This window comes from Merops nubicus, unplaced genomic scaffold (genome assembly GCF_000691845.1).
Source record: "Merops nubicus isolate BGI_N331 unplaced genomic scaffold, ASM69184v1 scaffold47060, whole genome shotgun sequence".
NCBI classification, from domain to species: domain Eukaryota; kingdom Metazoa; phylum Chordata; class Aves; order Coraciiformes; family Meropidae; genus Merops; species Merops nubicus.
This window is the reverse complement of record NW_008584415.1, coordinates 2406-20727: the sequence shown is the minus strand read 5'-3', so window position 1 is coordinate 20727 and position 18322 is coordinate 2406. Positions and strand designations below refer to the sequence as shown.

The 18322-nt window shown below is 37.9% G+C and overlaps 1 protein-coding gene across 1 annotated transcript; it reads right to left on the bottom strand.

Annotated features, from left to right (window-relative positions):
* Positions 1 to 2860: 2860 nt before the first annotated feature.
* LCA5 (Leber congenital amaurosis 5) lies at positions 2861 to 14835 on the bottom strand. Its single transcript, XM_008944050.1, has 7 exons — positions 14576 to 14835; positions 11785 to 12314; positions 10154 to 10291; positions 8757 to 8865; positions 7443 to 7588; positions 5436 to 5571; positions 2861 to 3666 (listed from the first exon to the last, which is right to left on the bottom strand). The coding sequence occupies exons 1-7, from the start codon at positions 14772 to 14774 to the stop codon at positions 2861 to 2863; spliced, it is 2064 nt and encodes a 687-aa protein (XP_008942298.1). The 5' UTR covers positions 14775 to 14835.
* Between the last annotated feature and the right edge of the window lie 3487 nt (positions 14836 to 18322).

Genomic DNA, 18322 nt, shown 5'->3' with positions numbered 1-18322 from the left:
GATTACAAATGATCTGCTACACTACCCCTGCCCTCCACTGTTCATCTCCACTCTCAAAGAGAGACATCTTTGTTCTTAAAACTTCCTGTCTTCTTTGCCAGGTGATCCCTGACACCTGACCACTTACATCAAATGCTTCTCAGATACTTTTGTTTGATGACTGGTCTGGAGATCAGAACTGGAAGACCAGTTTGGCCAGGGCAGTAACCATCTCCCTGAATATTCCACCAAAACAGTTAATCAAGCTTTAATGATCTTCTCTTGTTAGACTAGAGGAATTTCTCATGTCGCCTTCAGTGGTTCAAAGGGAAAACAAAACACAACAGATCCAACAGCCACATGATCTGAACACTTGACAGACACAATCCCCAACTGGACATAGACAACAAATCATACACAAATCATTATCAAAGCATTTATGACCTGTTTACTGCAAAAGATGGATTCTTCTGCAGTCAGTCAAGTGCTATTAAACACAGCCACCCCCAGCAGTGACATGCAGACTATCTGGATACAGTACTTGAGAGCAGGGGTCAAGAGGACTACAGGGCAATGTGCCCAAATGCAAGCTCCTTAGACCCCTTGAAGACCTTGTAGAAGTTGCTTCCAGTCAGTAGAAAACTGAAGAAAGCAGGAACACTGCTTACAGATGCTAGAAGGACCCAAAGGTTTCCCCTCCACACACATAAGACTCCTGCTCAAAGCACTGGCTTTATATATTTTAACTGTAATGATATTTGCATAAAAGTAAAACTGGAACGTGCAGCAAGAAAAGACAAACTGTAGAGACTGAGAGCATCAAGGGGAAAAGGGAAACTGTACCTGTGACACCTGTTTCCAGCAGATTAATTTATTTTCATCCTCCTAATGCAGATACAGCTTTTTTTTTGTGCAAGTCACTGCAGCGTTCGGGAAGAGTCTGGTAACAGGATGTGAACATTTGGGAACTTAAGAAGGGGTGATTATATGAAACAGCCTAGAAACAATATGTTTGTAATTGAAACAGCAGGGCACATTAGTTCAGTGTGATAGTTAAAATTTCCCAAATGTTAACGTGTTGACTTGCAAAGCAACAAAACCCCGACTCTCCATTCACTACATGATCATTAATAACCACAGGAGCTACATCACTGATTTATGCCTTAGAATCCTCAGCCCCAGGAAAGGAAAATAAACCACCCACCCCAGCAGTACCTCCAGGAGCAAAGCACCACCTTCTAGCAGGGCAGCTGTCACTCACAAGCAGGACAAGAGGGTTAGGACAAATAACCACCCACCCACAGACACCCACAGTGTTTACCCATGGACTTCTCCCACCTCTCACACCACAGCTCTCCTCCGAGAAGTCGCTGTGGAAGAGCAGCAGTTAAATTCCCTGTTCCTGGTCAGAACTGCCCTAGTATTCTGACCATCCTCAAGCAAAACGAACCAGCCAAATTCTGCAGTGTTAATGACTGTAAAGGGCACTGCAAGCAGGCAGGTGAACATGAGTTGCTCTTCACTACAAGGTGCCTAGGCACAACGGTCCCACACGCTGGGTCAGGATCTGTGACTAATTGTCTTTCTGAATGGGGGAGCAAACAAAGTTATTGCACGATGTGGACACCAGCCTCTCTTTTCAGAAGAGCCATTGTGTTTAGAGAAATCTTGACTCAAAGCATCTTGAAATCATGAGAATTCTTCTCTGTATGTTAGTATGTTTTGAATCAGGCTCATGAGGAGCGTATCAGAGAGGCATTTCAAAACATATTGTTCTAGTGAGCAATGACCTTCATATTATTTTCTGGAATGCCTCTGCTAAATCCTTCGCCGCCTACCTTTTAAAGTTGTGTACATGGCCTCATGCAGTGAATAACATCATTAGCAGTCTGCTACCAACCCTCCCTCTCCTGCCCAATAATAACAACATGATATAAAAAACAAAACAAACAAACAAAAACAACACAGCAAAGAAACCAAAACTTCGTGTTAAAGATGATCCAGTCACAAAAATTTTACTCAAGTCATTTATTAAAACCATTTTGTTAAAAAATGACTTAGCAATGATTGAAATTTTACATAGAAAAAATCTGAAATTACAAAAAATGGCATCATATAATAAATATAACCTGAATATATGAGAAGATTTAGACAAGTTTGGTAGTAATGTCTACAGAAAGCCTATGCAGAAGAGAGAGCAACTGTTCCTGAGCTGATTGTTTCTGTCAGTGCTCTTCTGACATAACTCAACTGCAATGTAGAATATTCTGTGCCTGAGCCTCTGTGCTAGGTACCTCTCTTCTACCCATTTCCTGACACTGATGTTACACATGCCTTCACCTGACACAGTTGAGAGGCTCTCCAAATGCCTGAGAAATAAAATATCTGAGGCCTAAAAGAAGTACTCCAAATGACAAGCAAGAAACTGTGGAGCAGGCTACAGGTAAAAAACCCAACACTTGTATGCTGGCTACCCAGAGATGTTCATCTAGTAGCTGTCCTGCATGCCAGGGCTGCCACATGAAGCTTGCTGCCTCTTTTAGTCAACTCATTCCACAATAAATAGTAATGCTCCCTTGTGAGAAATATCATTTTACTTAACATACTGTTACACATCAGTGAGTCTCAAAAATGTAGAGAGTGCTGGCAAGAGAAAGAGAGCAAGAACAACCTTACAGCTGCTGACACTTTAGAAGAATTTCCTGCTTATAGGTTATGCTGTTCTACTGAAGTGCATCTTTCCTCTATACATATACCCATTTATGTAAATTATCCCCTCGTAAGGCTTTACGATATAACTAAAAATGTTGCGAGTCAGTATCTAATAAATATTACATGGAAATATTTTTTTACTATTTACATATGAAACATAAAAATATGATCATTGTAAGACTACTTCTTCAATTTCATCTTCTAAAGAACCAAGGGTCTTAACACCTGGCCTGCTTCTAGTGTGTTGCCAGTGGTGCCTGTTTAGGATCCTTCCTTCACTGAAAAGCTCACTGTCTTCTCTTGCTTTGACCTTACTGTTCTTATTGACAAGAAGAGTATTACTAGAGTCCCAATCTATGTCAAAAGGTGTTGTATCATTATTTTTAGAAAGAAGTGTGGTACTGGCACTGCTTCCAAAGAGCTGTTCCATTAAATTGGACTTCTTCTCTTTCTTATTATTGAAATCTGCGTTTTCTTTAACATTTTCTTCTAAGTTGCCACTTTTTTGAGTCAGCCAGTTCGGTCTCCCTGATCCTTTCCCAAAGGAAGGTACATAACTACCAAATGTTAACTCACTACTTAAATCTACAGTCTTCACACTTCGTTGCCTCTGTCCTTGTCCTGTTGTGGCATCATCCTGGTTGTCACCTGCAGGAAATCCATTAGTAACCTTCCCAGGAACCTCAAAGAACTGGTAAATTTTTTCTTTTTTCTCCACAGAATCAGATCTTCTCGCTGTATTTATGAGTGGTGCTTGGGAAGAAGGTTTCATGTTTGCTACATTTTGAGTTTCTCTATCAATTTCTTGCATTTTAGCAAGCAGGAACTCTCTTTTTCGCCCCTCTTCCAGCATTTCAGTGCTTCTTCTTTCTTCTTCAGCTTTCTGGATTTCTGTCTCCATCTTTGTTTTCCCTTCTTTATCCAATAAAAAGCTGCTTTCTTTTTTCATTTTGTCATATTCTTCCCTTTCCGACTCTGGGGGAAATGTTTAAAACGTTACTTAAAATGTTTTAGTTTTAAAATGACTCTAAAACATTATTTTGAAAATAATGCAAGCAAAAGCCACTGAGTTTTTAATATGCTGTTCTATGCATAATTTGATTTTTCTACTGCAGAAATAAATTCTTCAAAAAGTACAACTAAATTTGCACCAGGTTCTCTAAGATATGAAATTTTACTGTCATCTTCCAGAGGGATTAGGACATTATCAACATTTCAGAATTTTCAGAGCAATTTAATTTCTGCCAATTGCTTTCCCATTTCCTGGGTTTGACTGAAAATGAACACAGTATCACTGGCTTTAATAGTTCTGACTTGCACTGCTCTTTTCTTTGGCAGCACCACTGATATTAGAGGTTCTGCAATATATGTTTGGGGTTTATTTTTTTTTCCATGAAGGGAACTACTCCTGTGAAGTTATCAGGCCACAAAGTCACAGGAGACATTACTGGTTTCAAGTAGTAAAAGACTGAAAACATACTGCATCTACTGCATACAGAAAGCACGTTCACATGAGTGTTCTCTGCACCACCACATGAACTCAACGAGTGCCTGTGCAAATACCAAGTGTCAGTTTGCACGGCTATAAAGGGACAGCAAAGGTGCAAACAGCAGTAAACTTCTAGACAGACCCTGCAAACGCTTATGTGTATGAGAAAGCTGCTCAAATATTTCTCTCTTCAAAATATTTTTCTGCCAAGACAACAGACGTGTTTAGCCAAAAGTTGAGCATGACTGTTTGGCCCCTTCAAAACACTGGCATTGCTTTTTGAATGCTTGATTCAAATTCCTGACTGATGTTTTCACAAAGATCTGTTATCTACTGTACTTCAGATCAAGTTTACAAAAATAACTGCAACAGTTCAGTTCCTATTTTTTCTCAATAGCATATCAATACACCAAGCTAATTGAGGAGATACCTTTCTGTAGGTAAGGATGGGAAAATATCAGCTGACACCTGTAAGATGGATTGGTAAGGTTGTCAAATCATCTAACTTCAAGACAGAACAGAGCAGTCTTGGCTTATGTAAGTTGTGCATTAATGCCAGTGGAGGTAGAATTTTTCAAAGAATTTACCTCTGAAAGTCTCTATACATTTTTTAGAATTTTTTTTTGTCATCTAGAATAAGTGGTACTGTTCATCAACTATCATCACTAAAAAGAGTATTTTAACATGACAGGATGCAGCCATCTAGAAGAACTCAGATGTGGAAACAAAATGAATAAAAAAAAATATTAAAATGTAAGGACACAAATTGTCATTTCTCAAATAGCCACCCCAAATAATTCAGATAACTACAAGTGAAAAGAGAAACCACAATTTCAAATGATACAAGTGAAGTAGGTATGTGTAGAAAGCAGGCCATATTAAGGAAAGCAAATTTGTTCTACAAGAGTAAAAAACCTACTGCCTACCTCAATAACATCTAGCAAGTCTGAGATAACACCAGCATTTACCTGCTATGTCATACTCATTTTGTAAGGCAAAATCTCTGAGGCTTCAGCATTTTTTTTGTGGACAGCATTTTTTGCTGCTGCATACTTATTCACAGCTGAGTGCAGGGCACAGATTTATTCTATATCCCGTGTTTCTTTCTGATTCTCTTTGCATAATGTAACTGAAAATCATTTCCCACTGAAGCGATCTCTGCAAAATCATTTTGCTCTCCTCAAAAGACACTGGCAGCCTCACTTGATTAGTATTCTGTGGTGTATTTCCAGTCTTAAGCTGCCCGTTTCCTTACCATCATGAAGTTTTTGAACCCTCTCCTCTAAAGCCTGTATTTCCTGAAAACGTTTTGGTTTCTCTTGCCTTTCCCTGTCTTGGTCTTGTTTTAGATCTGCTTGCACTTTCCATCCTTTTTCTGGAGTTTCTTTTTCCTGAAATAAATTAACACAAAACTTCAAGCGGTGGGGAAAAATAAAACAAACAAATTCATACAAATTACTATGTCACTCTCAAATCACATTCTTACTGCTAAATGTAAAACCAAGTTAAGGCATCTAAACCAAACCAGTTTTGACAACCCAGGGGTGTGGCCTGAGGATCTGATCACCTCTAGTGTAGTTTATCTGTTAATTTTGTTTTGGGCGTATAAATCAACTTTATTCTATATTACATGTTTCAGGGAAGTTGCAGCTCTAACACCACGCAGAAAAATTATCACTGTGTTAGGCTAATTCTCTGTAAAAGCCAGAAGTTGTCTTTTTTTTTTTTTTTAATAGAAGGCCAGACCCCACCACCTTATGCTTTTAATAATCAGTTTGTTGCCATCCATTTCCACAATCTCATCTTTTTACTCAGGTGAGCGTGTTGGAGATTCAGAGAGTTTCACAGTGGTACTTAAAGTTTCGGAGTACTACATAACAAACAGTGAAAGAGAAAGGTTTAATCTTCCCTGAAGAATTCAGTGAGTGAGCATACAGAGACATTTAAAAGGACAGAACCTGCAGAAAAGGTATTAATGTCAGCAGTAAAAATCACTAACGCAGAAAAATAGTGGCAATGAAGAAAAGAAGGCCAGTATAATCCAACATGTGGATGTTAACTTTGTAGTTTGTGCTTATTTTAGAGGAAAATAAACGTCTAGATTAAACTACACTTCTAATAGAAATAAGATAAACAGTTACTATTTAATTAACAAAGAAAATATTACTATTAGCCAAAACACCTTCCATGCATTCTCCCTTCAAATACATGATTATCATTACTATATTTAAAACCAAAACAAATCGAATTTCCTAAAGAGATAGTGGCCAAGTATTTAAAATGCTTTACTTGTAAAACTGATGAAAGCACAGGCTACCCAAATGTAATTCACATTACTTAAAGCAGTAACCATACACAAGCTAGAGAGGTCTGTAAGATGCCAAGGACTCCATAAGCTGCACTTGCACCAACCAACTGTGGGCTTCTGCAACTCACACACAGAAGTGTATGCTGGAAGAATGCTCACATTAAACTGCATCCATACTTACAGAAAGGATTTTGGGAGAGAGAACATACGAATGAAACAGCCATGAAAAAGCTTCAGTCCTACCAGGAAGCCAGTCAAGACCATCACTAGAACATTATTTCTGACAATAGTCCTAGCCTTATGTAATCAGAATTTGTACAGTTTGTACCAGAATTAGTGCCATTTCAATTTGAAATAGCCTACAAATCTTTGATTTTAGCCTGAAGCCATAGAAGTATTAACAATACTTCTAAATGGTTCTATTTCATAATAAAAAGGGAAGTGGAAAAGGAAAAAAAAAATCCAACCATATTCACAAAGCTGGAAAAACGATAGAAGAAATACCAGTGCTATGACAATGAGAGGAAGTGTTAGATTTATGCATTGTGAAACAAATCTGGAAAGAAAAAGAGACCATAATTAAGACCAAAGCAAAAAGAGAGACAAGGCAGCCAGCAGTGTTACAACAGATTGTTCACATAAGCATTAGAAATAAAGAAAAAGGGGAGAAAATGAAGTCTTAAAAACTTCAAAGAAATGACAGCAGCAGAAAAAGAAACAAATTGAGCTAACAGTTATCAGTAAGACATAGAAATTCAACTGTCACGAAAATGAAGTGTTATATTTCTGGAAGGGTAGAGTCTCTCTTGAAGATCAGAATGTTTTCTAAATTATATATTCTCTATACTTATATTTGTCTATATACACAATTTTCTAAAATGCAAGCTCTGTATTAAACATTCAGTCTGATAGGTGAGTTACCTGGAGCAAGTCTCAAATTTTTACGGAACTCACTATTTTAGGAAGAATTCCTTCTTTCTTGTTTACTGTGTCACCACAGACAAGTTCTGATTCTGGAAGAAATTCTACTGGTGAGAAGTATCCACTGGTTTGCACACCTTTTGTGAGCTGTGCTCCTTTTTTAACATTTTGGTTGTTGGCTGTAGAAAATACAAACTAATTAAATTGTGTTTCTACTTGAAAATATCCCACTATATACCAATTTCTCATTTTTAATGATCCGCAGCAAACAAAGGACTGTACTGGAGCCAATGGAAGTGTAAAATATTGACATCTTTTACATAGTTGTTTCTAGCATCTGTTAAGGACTAAATTAAAAAAAAAAAAAAATTGTATGCAAAACTTCTACTGAAAAAAATAAAAACCCACCCTAAAGCTACTTAAAGTCATTACAGTATACTGAGTATTTGTTAAAAATCCCCACAAAATATCTCACTCATCTTACTGCTTGTCACAGAAGCTACACAGAGAAGCAAACTCATAACATTAGAATTCACTTATTTGCATCTTTGAAACACATACACTTCTCCCTGTGGAATGGCATTTGAAAAAATCTGAACCTAAAATAGAGTAATAATAGAGCATCTATAATAAAATGAGCAGAAGACAAACTGTTTGAAATGCTGGCACTAAATATTTAAAACAACCCTATAAATTCCTGCTTCTTATGATAAGTAAATTCTACTGATCCAGTGAAATCAGCCTGAGTACACACACAAACAAATATATGTATATACACACACATAAACACATGTATTTCTGGGCGTACCATAAAGCTTGATGCTGCCTTGTTACACCAGAAGAAATCACTGCACTGATACTTTTTTAAGATTATGTTCTAGGACACAGGTACTCTTTGAGGTGAAGAAAAAGAAAAAGTGCAGCTCACCTGACAGACTAAATTTGAATTAGTTAAAAAAAATTAAGAAGAAAAAAAATCACCAAAATATTCAGTGCAGTGAAATCACATATTTTTAAAGCCTCTTTAATTTATTGTCATGTAGACAAAATCAATGGTCTATTAGTGAATTAACTGAACAATCTTGCCCTCATCCTTCACCCTGGAACATCTGCTATGGAAAGAGTTAGGAACTCTGATTCTGGCTTTTGGTTCTGCTGCAGTTACAGAGCAGTGGAGCAAACAGTGTGTCCTTCTTTGTAACTAGTGCTGGGCTGAACGTGCAAAAAGTGAACGTTTTTGAAGAAGCACTTGTAAGGTCAAACTCTGAATGGCATGAATGATATAACCTACCAGAATTTAATTCTGATTTTTTAATTTTTCTGCCCTTATTGCTTTATGTGAGTTACCTCTTTTTTTTTGTGTAATGTCTTTTTCTTTTTCCATGTCTTTTCTTGGTGATAGCTTCAACATACGGTTAGCATATATATTTTTGGCTTCAAGTTCTCTTTCTTTTTCCTGCGAATGAAAGAGGTAGGTATATTAATCAGTTACTAACATTCCATTTACTAGCCATGAGCCAAGCTGTAAATTAAATTAAAAATACATGTTGTAAATAGGAACAAAGTAATGAATAGTTAGCTCTAATGTTTTAAGGAGAACAAAATCACATTCCTAACATCGCTTATGCTATAAGAAAGTAGCTAGAACTTTCCCCAGAAAAAACTCATTAGCAAAAAAATTCTGGGGAGAAAGAAAACGAAAAAGCATCTCTGCAGTGAAAATAAAACTAAATGCCAATGCTTCCATAAGCATGAATAAGACATATGCGTATAGATTGTACAGCTGAATTTTCAGAATTGTCAAGAGTTTCAAACATTGCAATGTTAAGGATGTTACTTGTCACAGAGCATGTCAGCACCACACAGCAGAGGCCCACTGCATCGCAGAGGCAGAGACTTGTTCTTCTTCCATTATTATTGTATTATGGAATTATGCACTGTATTATGGAATACAATGCAGGAACCAACAGTGAGTTATCAGAAACCATATGATAATGAAAATATTTTTAAAATCTCAAACTCTCCACTAACAAAGGCTTAAAACACTTACTCTAAACAGGTAAGTTTGAGTTACTAACACTACTGCTGCTTGTTTGATAGCTAGGAAGGTGGTAAACTGTTCTACCTCCATTATGTGAGTAAGTTTGAGACTTGAGGTTTCAAGGAAACTCTCCTAGAAAAGAAGTACTTTAGCTCAAGTCCTATTTACTTTTTTTTTTTTTTCCTTAAGATAAACTGACTAGGTAGAACATAATATTTTCAGTCCTTAAATTTAGAACTCAGGCAACAACAAGGTTGGGGGACGCAACTAAACCTTTGTACAAATTTAGCAACACACGTGGATATCATAAATACATGCAATTAATCTTTACACAAACCTACTGTAATGCAAGCACATTAGTAACAAAGTACTGTATACACCTTCAGATTTCAATTCAAGCCTCCAAAACCTGATTTTCCCAGTAGATCTTGTGGTTTACTCTCAATGCTTGGCTATGTACTTGATCTTGCTTTTCCTAACTAGTGCTAACAATAATGATTAACGCAGAGACATTCCCACTATAAACACTGTAGGGTCAGGGCACAGAACATTTCAATTTAAAGCAGGAAAAGAACTCACACGTGTTATATAATTACACGTCAGAGAGTGCAGTCACTGGTAAACTATTCAAACCTGATTACAGATACTTCCAAAGATAAAATGCCAGAACATGGTTAGCAACTTATATTACTTCACGTTTTACCTTCAGTTTCTGATTTAGTTGCTGAAGCTCTTCTTGGAGAATTCTGTTTTCTTCTTGAGCCTCATGTATCTTTTTTTTCTTTGACTGTAACTCTCGTTGGAAACTGCTACCACTTAATTCAAGATTTTTTTCCAGATCCTTCAAATTAAAAAACCCAATATTATTCCTTAATAACTGAAATACTTTTTTATTTATAGTCAAATTACCTAAATAAAATTACTGTAAACCAGCGTCTCGGATTCAGAGATTGACTCCACTATTGCTGTAACACCAAATACATTTAAACCCTTAATCCTAACTTTGAGGGGCAGATGAAGCACCTGTAGATGCTGCAGCTCATCCCTCTGGAGTACTGAGAGGTGATTTGAGGACATAATGGGAATACACACTACATTCTGCAAGGCTCTTGGCACAGTGGAACTCCAGATCTCAAAGACAAATTTCAAACTGATGGTTAAGAAACAGAGCACCTGCCTGAAAGGAGGGGACAAGAAATAATTTTTAACCTTTCTAAGCTTCCTACTAGGACCAAATTTGTGACTGTGATTTCATCTGCACACCCTTGTCTTGCAATAGCTGTTTTAAGTGAACCTGTGATGATGAGCAAAGGAAAAGAAGGAATTCCCTTACTTTTTACAGTATGATTTATATTAACATTATCCAGTACTACAAACGCTGAAATACCCGATTGTAAAACTACAGATGCCAGATGGTGACACTACAGGGTGAAGTGATTTGGGTAACTCAGCAGTTTTTATCTTGCTATTTTGGGATTTATTTTACGAAAGCTTAATTTCTAGCTTAATCTTTTGGATTTCTAGATCTATCATCTCTGCAATGTAATTTAGGTTTAATTACCAATATATAGCCATCAAACTTCAACACCATTTTAATGATCAATATAATTTCAGCTAAAAATAGAATTGCATACAACTACCAATAGGTTAATAGTGTTAACACAATTATTTTTAAACTAGGTGGGTTTTCAGACATGTTTAAAATGTAGATGTGTTTAGCCATGCTTACAAATATGTAAACTTTTTTTTTTTGTACAAAATTAAAATAAATTGCATACAAAATTATTAAAATGGTTACCCATAAAATGTTCTAAAGTGCATTCTGGTATTAAAAAATAATTGCTGTAATTTTGTTCAGCTTGGCTTTCAGATGTGTAGAACAGTGGATAATGCAATGAATGCAGTTTACAAAATTGGAGAAGAATTACTCTATATATGTTTTTTAGAATTTTAGTATAGAGTTTCCCAAGTACCCAGAAGTGTTTTGAACAAATGTTCCCCCTTCAAGAGGATAAATTAGATTACATAAAGTTGTATTATAGCTGCATGCATTTCTGAAACACTATTACTCTTTATAAAAGCACTTCAAAACACAGGTCCACAGTCGTATATTCTGACAAAATAAACTGAATTTATAAACAGAAATTTGAATCCACAGCTAACCAGTATGTAACTACACAATCACCTTGGAAATTTACTTGATGCTACTTATGTGTGAAAAATAAAGAATGGTTTTCTATTTATTCCACAGCTGTGAAAAAATACAATTCATGGAGCTCATGATGGTACGAAATATCTGTACCAGCATTTCTTACAAAAAGGAAGTCATCTCACCTTAATTCTTTTTTCACTGTCCTCTAGCCTGCTCTCTGCATAGGCTAGTTTCTTTGCCAGGTCATCTCTTTCGGCAAGGTGCTTATCTGCAGAAAGCTTTTTAAGTTTCTGCAAGGCAGTTTTTGTTCGGTACAGTTCATCTTCCGAATCTTTCAGCCGCCTCTCAGTGGCACGTTCTCTCTCTTGAGATTTTCGCAGGCGCTCCCTTAATATTCTAATCTCATTGTTGTGCCGCGCAAGGAGCTGGGAGATTTCGTTCTCCGTATCTTCAAACTTATTCAAGGCTTTCTCCTGCCTGTGCTGAAGCCTCTTCAGTGCCCTGTTTTCCTTCTGCAGCTCATCTAGTTTGATGTGGAGTTCAGTCAGTTCATTTCGGAGCTCATTGATTTTCAGCAGCCTAGCAGAGAGAACTCTTTTTGTAACAAGATCTATATCTTTTGCAGGAGAATCCCTAGTCAGGCTCTGAGAACGGAAACCCCACTGCGTCCCTCTCTTGCTGGGTGCGTATTTGGAACCCAGTTTCTTTGTGGCTAAGAGAGGAAAAATAAAAAGCATGTTTACTATAAGACAATGCATTCGTCTCTTCAGACATCCCTCTTGGAATAAAGCTCTGCCTGAAACAATTTCACAACGCTTAGCAGAGGGTGCAGCTTTCAAACCAGACAATAACAAGCATCTCAGTGACAGACTTAGGCTCCTTCGGGTAGCTAAAAAATGGAGATTTATGTTTGTGGTGTACTGCAAGAGGTAATATTTGCAGCCATCAGTGTAAGACCATTTTAAAGTAATCATCTGCAAACTGCATGAGAAATAACAGTTGTATTTTGTTAATATTTGATTATGTTTATTAGACTGTTTTAGAAATACTGTACTCTCATGCATACAGAATTATCAAATGCTTTTTAAATGGCAACAATTAGCTGAGCGTTAGCTAGTTATGTATTATGCAAGATGTAATTCTCTCAGAAAAATGCAATAGTATTTTCAAATCCAGCTGCCATGCTTACAGACAAAACAGCAGATTTCAAAGGCTCAATGCAAAAAGCCTCCGAAGCAAAATTACAAATCCCATGAAAATTCAGTCCTTCCCTGAATAATTTATTCTTGTATCACAAGTTATTTTCCACACAGTATCCTTATTTGATTACTAGTATGCACCACTCACATTCCTATTTGATATTATTATTATTTTATTATCATCCACATAGATAAAAGCTAAACATTTTATTCCTATCTTATTTGCCTCTCAAGCCACATTCAAAGAACGAAGCAAAATGCAACATAAAAATATCACAGCAATGCACCAAAAATCTCTCTTGAAACAAGTGAATATACAAAGAGTGCATAATTCATTAAGGTACATCAGCATTCGGAAGAAGTATGGTGAGAAGCAGGTTGTAATTCAGGCTGGAAAGCTGGGATACAGCAACAGTGCAGCTACCTACACATGGACAGGGAAATGAGTGTGTGACAGCAAATCCTTCCTCCCCTTTGGGGCTCACTGTCTTTCTACTCTACAGAGAATACAGCAAAAATAACAGCTTTAAATTCTTATCATTTCCTCTAAACATTTTGCACAAATGCTCATTCATTTTCTGCTTGATGCTCATTTTTTCCACAGCTGGGCAAACAAAAGTGTTTTGGTTTTTTTTCCCCCCTTTACAAAGAATACTTATGTCACATTCAGGTGTGAAAAGATTCTATAATACCTGCACCACAGGAAGAATGCCACTCCTATCACCCACTAAGGGAATTCCCATTAACCCTACAGACTTCCAGCCCCTTCCATAATTTCTCCACAGTTAGGGCAGAACAGAAAAATTCCAACACCAATTTTGTACTTTTGACCACCCCGTTAAATTGGGGAATAGCAGCTTCCAAGAGCAACATGACATTCACAATACAATGATTATGTTCAGTTCTGGCTACATAACCAAAGACCTAGTCATTCATTTGTGCCCTCCAAATTAAATAGGCCAGTGGAACTGCCGTTTTTACTTCCCATAAAGCTAACCTGACTGCTAGAACAAGCTGCCATAGGGTGGCAGAGGCTTCACACCCCCTCCTTCAGCCCAGGACCTGCATAACCATTCTCTCCCTTTTTGTAGGGGTGTTCACTTCCCTACAGTCTCAAGCAAGAAAGCAACTTATGTAGGTGAGGTGTGTGTAAGTGATCTCAAAGTGGAGCTATTTCACCTCGAATTGGAAATATTTTACCCTCAAGGAAGGACCACAAAACAACTTTCTTTTGAATCTCCATATAGATCTAACTGTCACCAAACACATTTTCTCTCTTGCCACATGAGTGGTCCTTTGGTTGCTGTATTTATTTTTTTTTTTTGTTGGAAGTACCCAGGATTACACTGTAAAGCTACTAGAACCCTACAAGAGACAGATCTTCAGGGGTATTTTGTCTGAAAAATTTTAACAATTGTCTCTCTTGTACTGACTGCATAGTAAGGACTTGCCTTGGAGCCCCTGGCCTTGAATTTTTTTGTCAAAGAAGACAGCATCAGTATGATTCAACAAAAGGCTAGTACAAGAGCTATGTCCACTTATTCATATTTTTCTTAACAATTCTGAGAATCACCAAGAATCCTCCTTATGAAGGAACAAGTTACTTTCAGTTTTCAACAGAGCAGTTCCCATCTACCTCCCATCTATAGCATAATTCACTTGAACCTTATTTATAGATTCTCAACAATGGTACTTTCCCACTTTTATTTCAGCTTTCAAAAATCATTAACTCTTCAGTGCAGTTACAAAGCAGCAATTCCTGCTATCTACCTACCTTGGTAGTGCAGAAGGCTGTTTGAAATTTGTGGTTTGTGATCTCTTTTTTCTTGGCTTGTAGATGGAAAGCTTAGTGTTGGTGACTGGCCAGACGAATGAGATGCATTATCTTCATCTGAATAATAGGAGTCACTATTTTTATCCCCATCTGATTTCCTGTCGTGTTCAGAATCTGGGCTCTTTACTCTTTCTCCCATTTTGGAGATGTAACTGCTTTCTAGATTTTTCTTAAAGTCTGTTCATTTTGACACAAAGGACATTTCAGTAGCCACAATGGCAGCAGCTGGATTATTCCTTGGATTTATCATCTTCATCTCCGAAGCACGAGATTTTTGCAGTTCAGTTCAGCAAGCAGCAGTTACAATTCAGAATGTATTTTTTTCTGTAACAATTTAGAGAAGAAAAAAGTGGGAATGGTTTTGCTGTTCGGTTCAGAAAGAAAGGTAAAAAACCCTGTAAAATTATTCAGGATTCCTATAACCTTATGCCACATGCTGTGCTACATTAGCCTTATTATTTATATTAAATGTGACAGACATCACCCTAGGAGAGGAACTGGCATTACGATCAGTAATTTGAGGCACTTCATCCCCAAAAGAGAAATCTGAAAATTAACACAGCTAAATCTAGAATAAGAAATTACTTCAGTATATATATTACAGGTTAGACAGAGGGGAAAAGTAATATTTGGAAAATAAAACAGAAGACAAGTGAAAGCTTGAGGCTATTCAGGAAAATAATTTAAATAACCTTTAAATAATAAATTAACAACTTATTCATGTGACTAGAATTGAGATATTTGTTGAATTTGACTAAATCTTCCATATCTCAGTTTCTGAAACTCCAATGATGCATAACAATGAGCTTGAAAAATCTCTTCTCCATTTGCAAGGACATTCTGTCCCTGGAGGCCCCCGAGGCCGTACCTGGGTCCTGCAGCCTTTGCCCTGGGAAGAGCTCTTGTACCCCACAGCATCCCGGGCTTCCTGCCTTCAGGAACTGCCAGGAGCACACTCACTCCTGCCACATGCTTTGGAGGAAAGCGCAAACACAGCCCTCCGTGGCTTGTTACATCTGGTAAGAGAGACCACACTGTAAGTACACGGTAAACACACTATCTGCAGCATATATAAGATGAGAAGTGTCGTGCCTGTCTTCTTATGTAAATTGAGAAATCCCCTAATATCAAGCTAAAATCACCTTATTTTGTATTTTTGGACACTTGCTGAGAATATAATAAAGCATATAGAGCAAATTTTTCCTCACCTTCTCAGTGAAAAGTATTTTCTCAGCAGTTTAGCAAATATTTTACTGACTACACTCAGCCTCCCATGTATTTTGTCTCTTTCACCAACTCTTCACAGCTCTCAAGCTTATTTCACCATCTATCTCCCTTCACTCCAACTTCAGGACGTCAAGCCTCTACTGGATGAGTAAGTAGGACTTGCATCAGAGCCCATCAGTTCTACCTGTTGAATCACATAAGCTCCTAGCCCACTTCTAAATGGGAATGAAAACTACATGAAAAAAAAAAAAAAATTAAGCTGCTATCCATCAAAAATCTTTTACACTGCAAGGCACACAACATACCTGTAAATGAACTAGTAAATTTTTCACTGTATTATTTCTCGATAAAACAAACTTAACATGCTTCTCAGCTTTCTATTCCACTGCCTATACATGCAGAATTGCACAGCCAAGAACAGAAGTGTAAGCTGCCAAGACAGGTTTCATTACAAATTGAAGCTTTTTGGGCTGGTTCACTGTTAGCACAACTCTGCCTCCAGTGACTGGAATCTATTTGCCCTCATAATCTATACAGATGGAATTAAAGGAATAAACATCCCAACAGATTTCACTGGGAAGCTGCTGGGAAAGTAATCCTGAAATATTGAGAGTATTTTTCTTTACTCAGGGAGCAGCATTCCAAAATAATGTTTTTAAGCACTTCCATGTTTTCAAAGTGGTCAAAGGCCTAAGTGGCTTTAGATCTCAAGCCTATGTCAGAGAAGATTCTAATGAAAACTAAAATTGTATTGCAAAGCCCAGAAAGAAGGCAAGCTATGCTTGAGATCAGTTGTCCTAGAGATTGCTAACCACATGCTGGAAGGTATCAGTTATTGCAAACATTCAAATGATCAGCAATGACTGTTCTTTTGTCTTCTGAAATAACAGTCATGAAAGATACTTCAAAACTATGTATCATAACTGTATTATTCTGTTTGCCTTTAAGTGCAATGAAGACCCTCAGACATGCTCATGACTGCAAAACTAAGATCGTGTACAAATATTAGAAGGTATCAGGGTGCACCACTCCTCCCAAACAGCTCCACTCCTAAGTCCTGCCCTCACAAGCACCCATGCAGAGTGCGTGTTACTTTGCTCCTGGAAGGGCAAACCAAGCCCAAACTGAAGCACAGGCAGATTTGGGGGGACAACCTGTTCTCTTGAAGGTGCACAGGCAAGACTGCATCAGTTTGGTCTCCAGAGAATCTCAGAGAATGCAAAAAAATATAAAATAAAAATATATTTATCTAAAAATACTAAAATCACATAAAATACAGAACCAGAACTCTGGAGGGCTGTAACAGAGACCTAATATTATCACAGTCATCTTGCCTGAAAAAAACAAATAAATTAAAATCAGAAGTTGTGTTTGTAACCCACAGAAAGTGTAAAGGCTTTGCTTCCAGCTACCAACACAGGCCAAAAACCTGTCAGACTTTGTCTGACCTCATCTTGGGTGCTCAGAGCTTTGCTGCAGCTTATTTAACTGCAGCAAAACCAGTTAACAACCAGGGAACTTATCTAGTTTGTTTTAGCTTTTTGCTTAGCTTTACAATGGCCTCGGCACCTACTGTTAGATGTAACAGATGTTAGATGTGACAGAGCAGTGATTCTGTGCAGAGCAAGCTATCCACAACCCTTGCAGAAATGCAGCACAGAGGGGTATGGGCTCGGGGTGACTGCAGGGGCCCAAAAGGGCACACATGGGACAGTACTGGCCCCTGAAGCTGTGACAGCTCACCTGTGCTCAGTCACCAGTCATCTATGGGATGCAATCCTCAGAGCTGGCTAAAACCAGCTTTGTAGGCAACACACAGAACAAAGAAGAAGTCCTCAATGTATGTAAAGCACATCGCACAACATATTAAGTTCAAGATGTAACGTGGAATGATGCATCAACATGTAAAACAGAACACCACAGAATAAAAAGCAAGGTGCACAGTGTGTTCACAAGCATATAAAAACAACCCCAAATGGATCCCAGGCAAGGAGAAGAAACCACCACTATCCTCCTCCTCCTCCTGCCCCCACAAGGGAAGGGTTTGGGATGCTCACAACTTGCTGTAAAGACTTCCCCCTCCTAGCTGAAGCCAGTCAAGCCCCAGAGGGAGTTTGGGTGGGCAAAGATAACACCGGAAAAAGGGTTTGGTGCTAGAGTTTGTGCCCTGCAACTGTATCACTGTAACCGTATGTAACTTGAACTGTGTTAGTGTCTGGACTAATACTAAATCTTTGATTAGACCACTAAGATTTTAGTTAGAAATCAGTTGTTGGCTCTGCATCTAAGATGTGTTCTCTGCTTTGTTCTTAACAACTTGCTCAATAAAACAAACTGCTGGGGACGCAAGCACCCTACCCTGTTACTTGGTTGCAAGCGTGTCCCTGGGCCGCAGAGGCACACGTGGCACCCAGGGGAGTCCTGATCTCCTGGAGTGGGCACATCATTGTTAGAGGCACC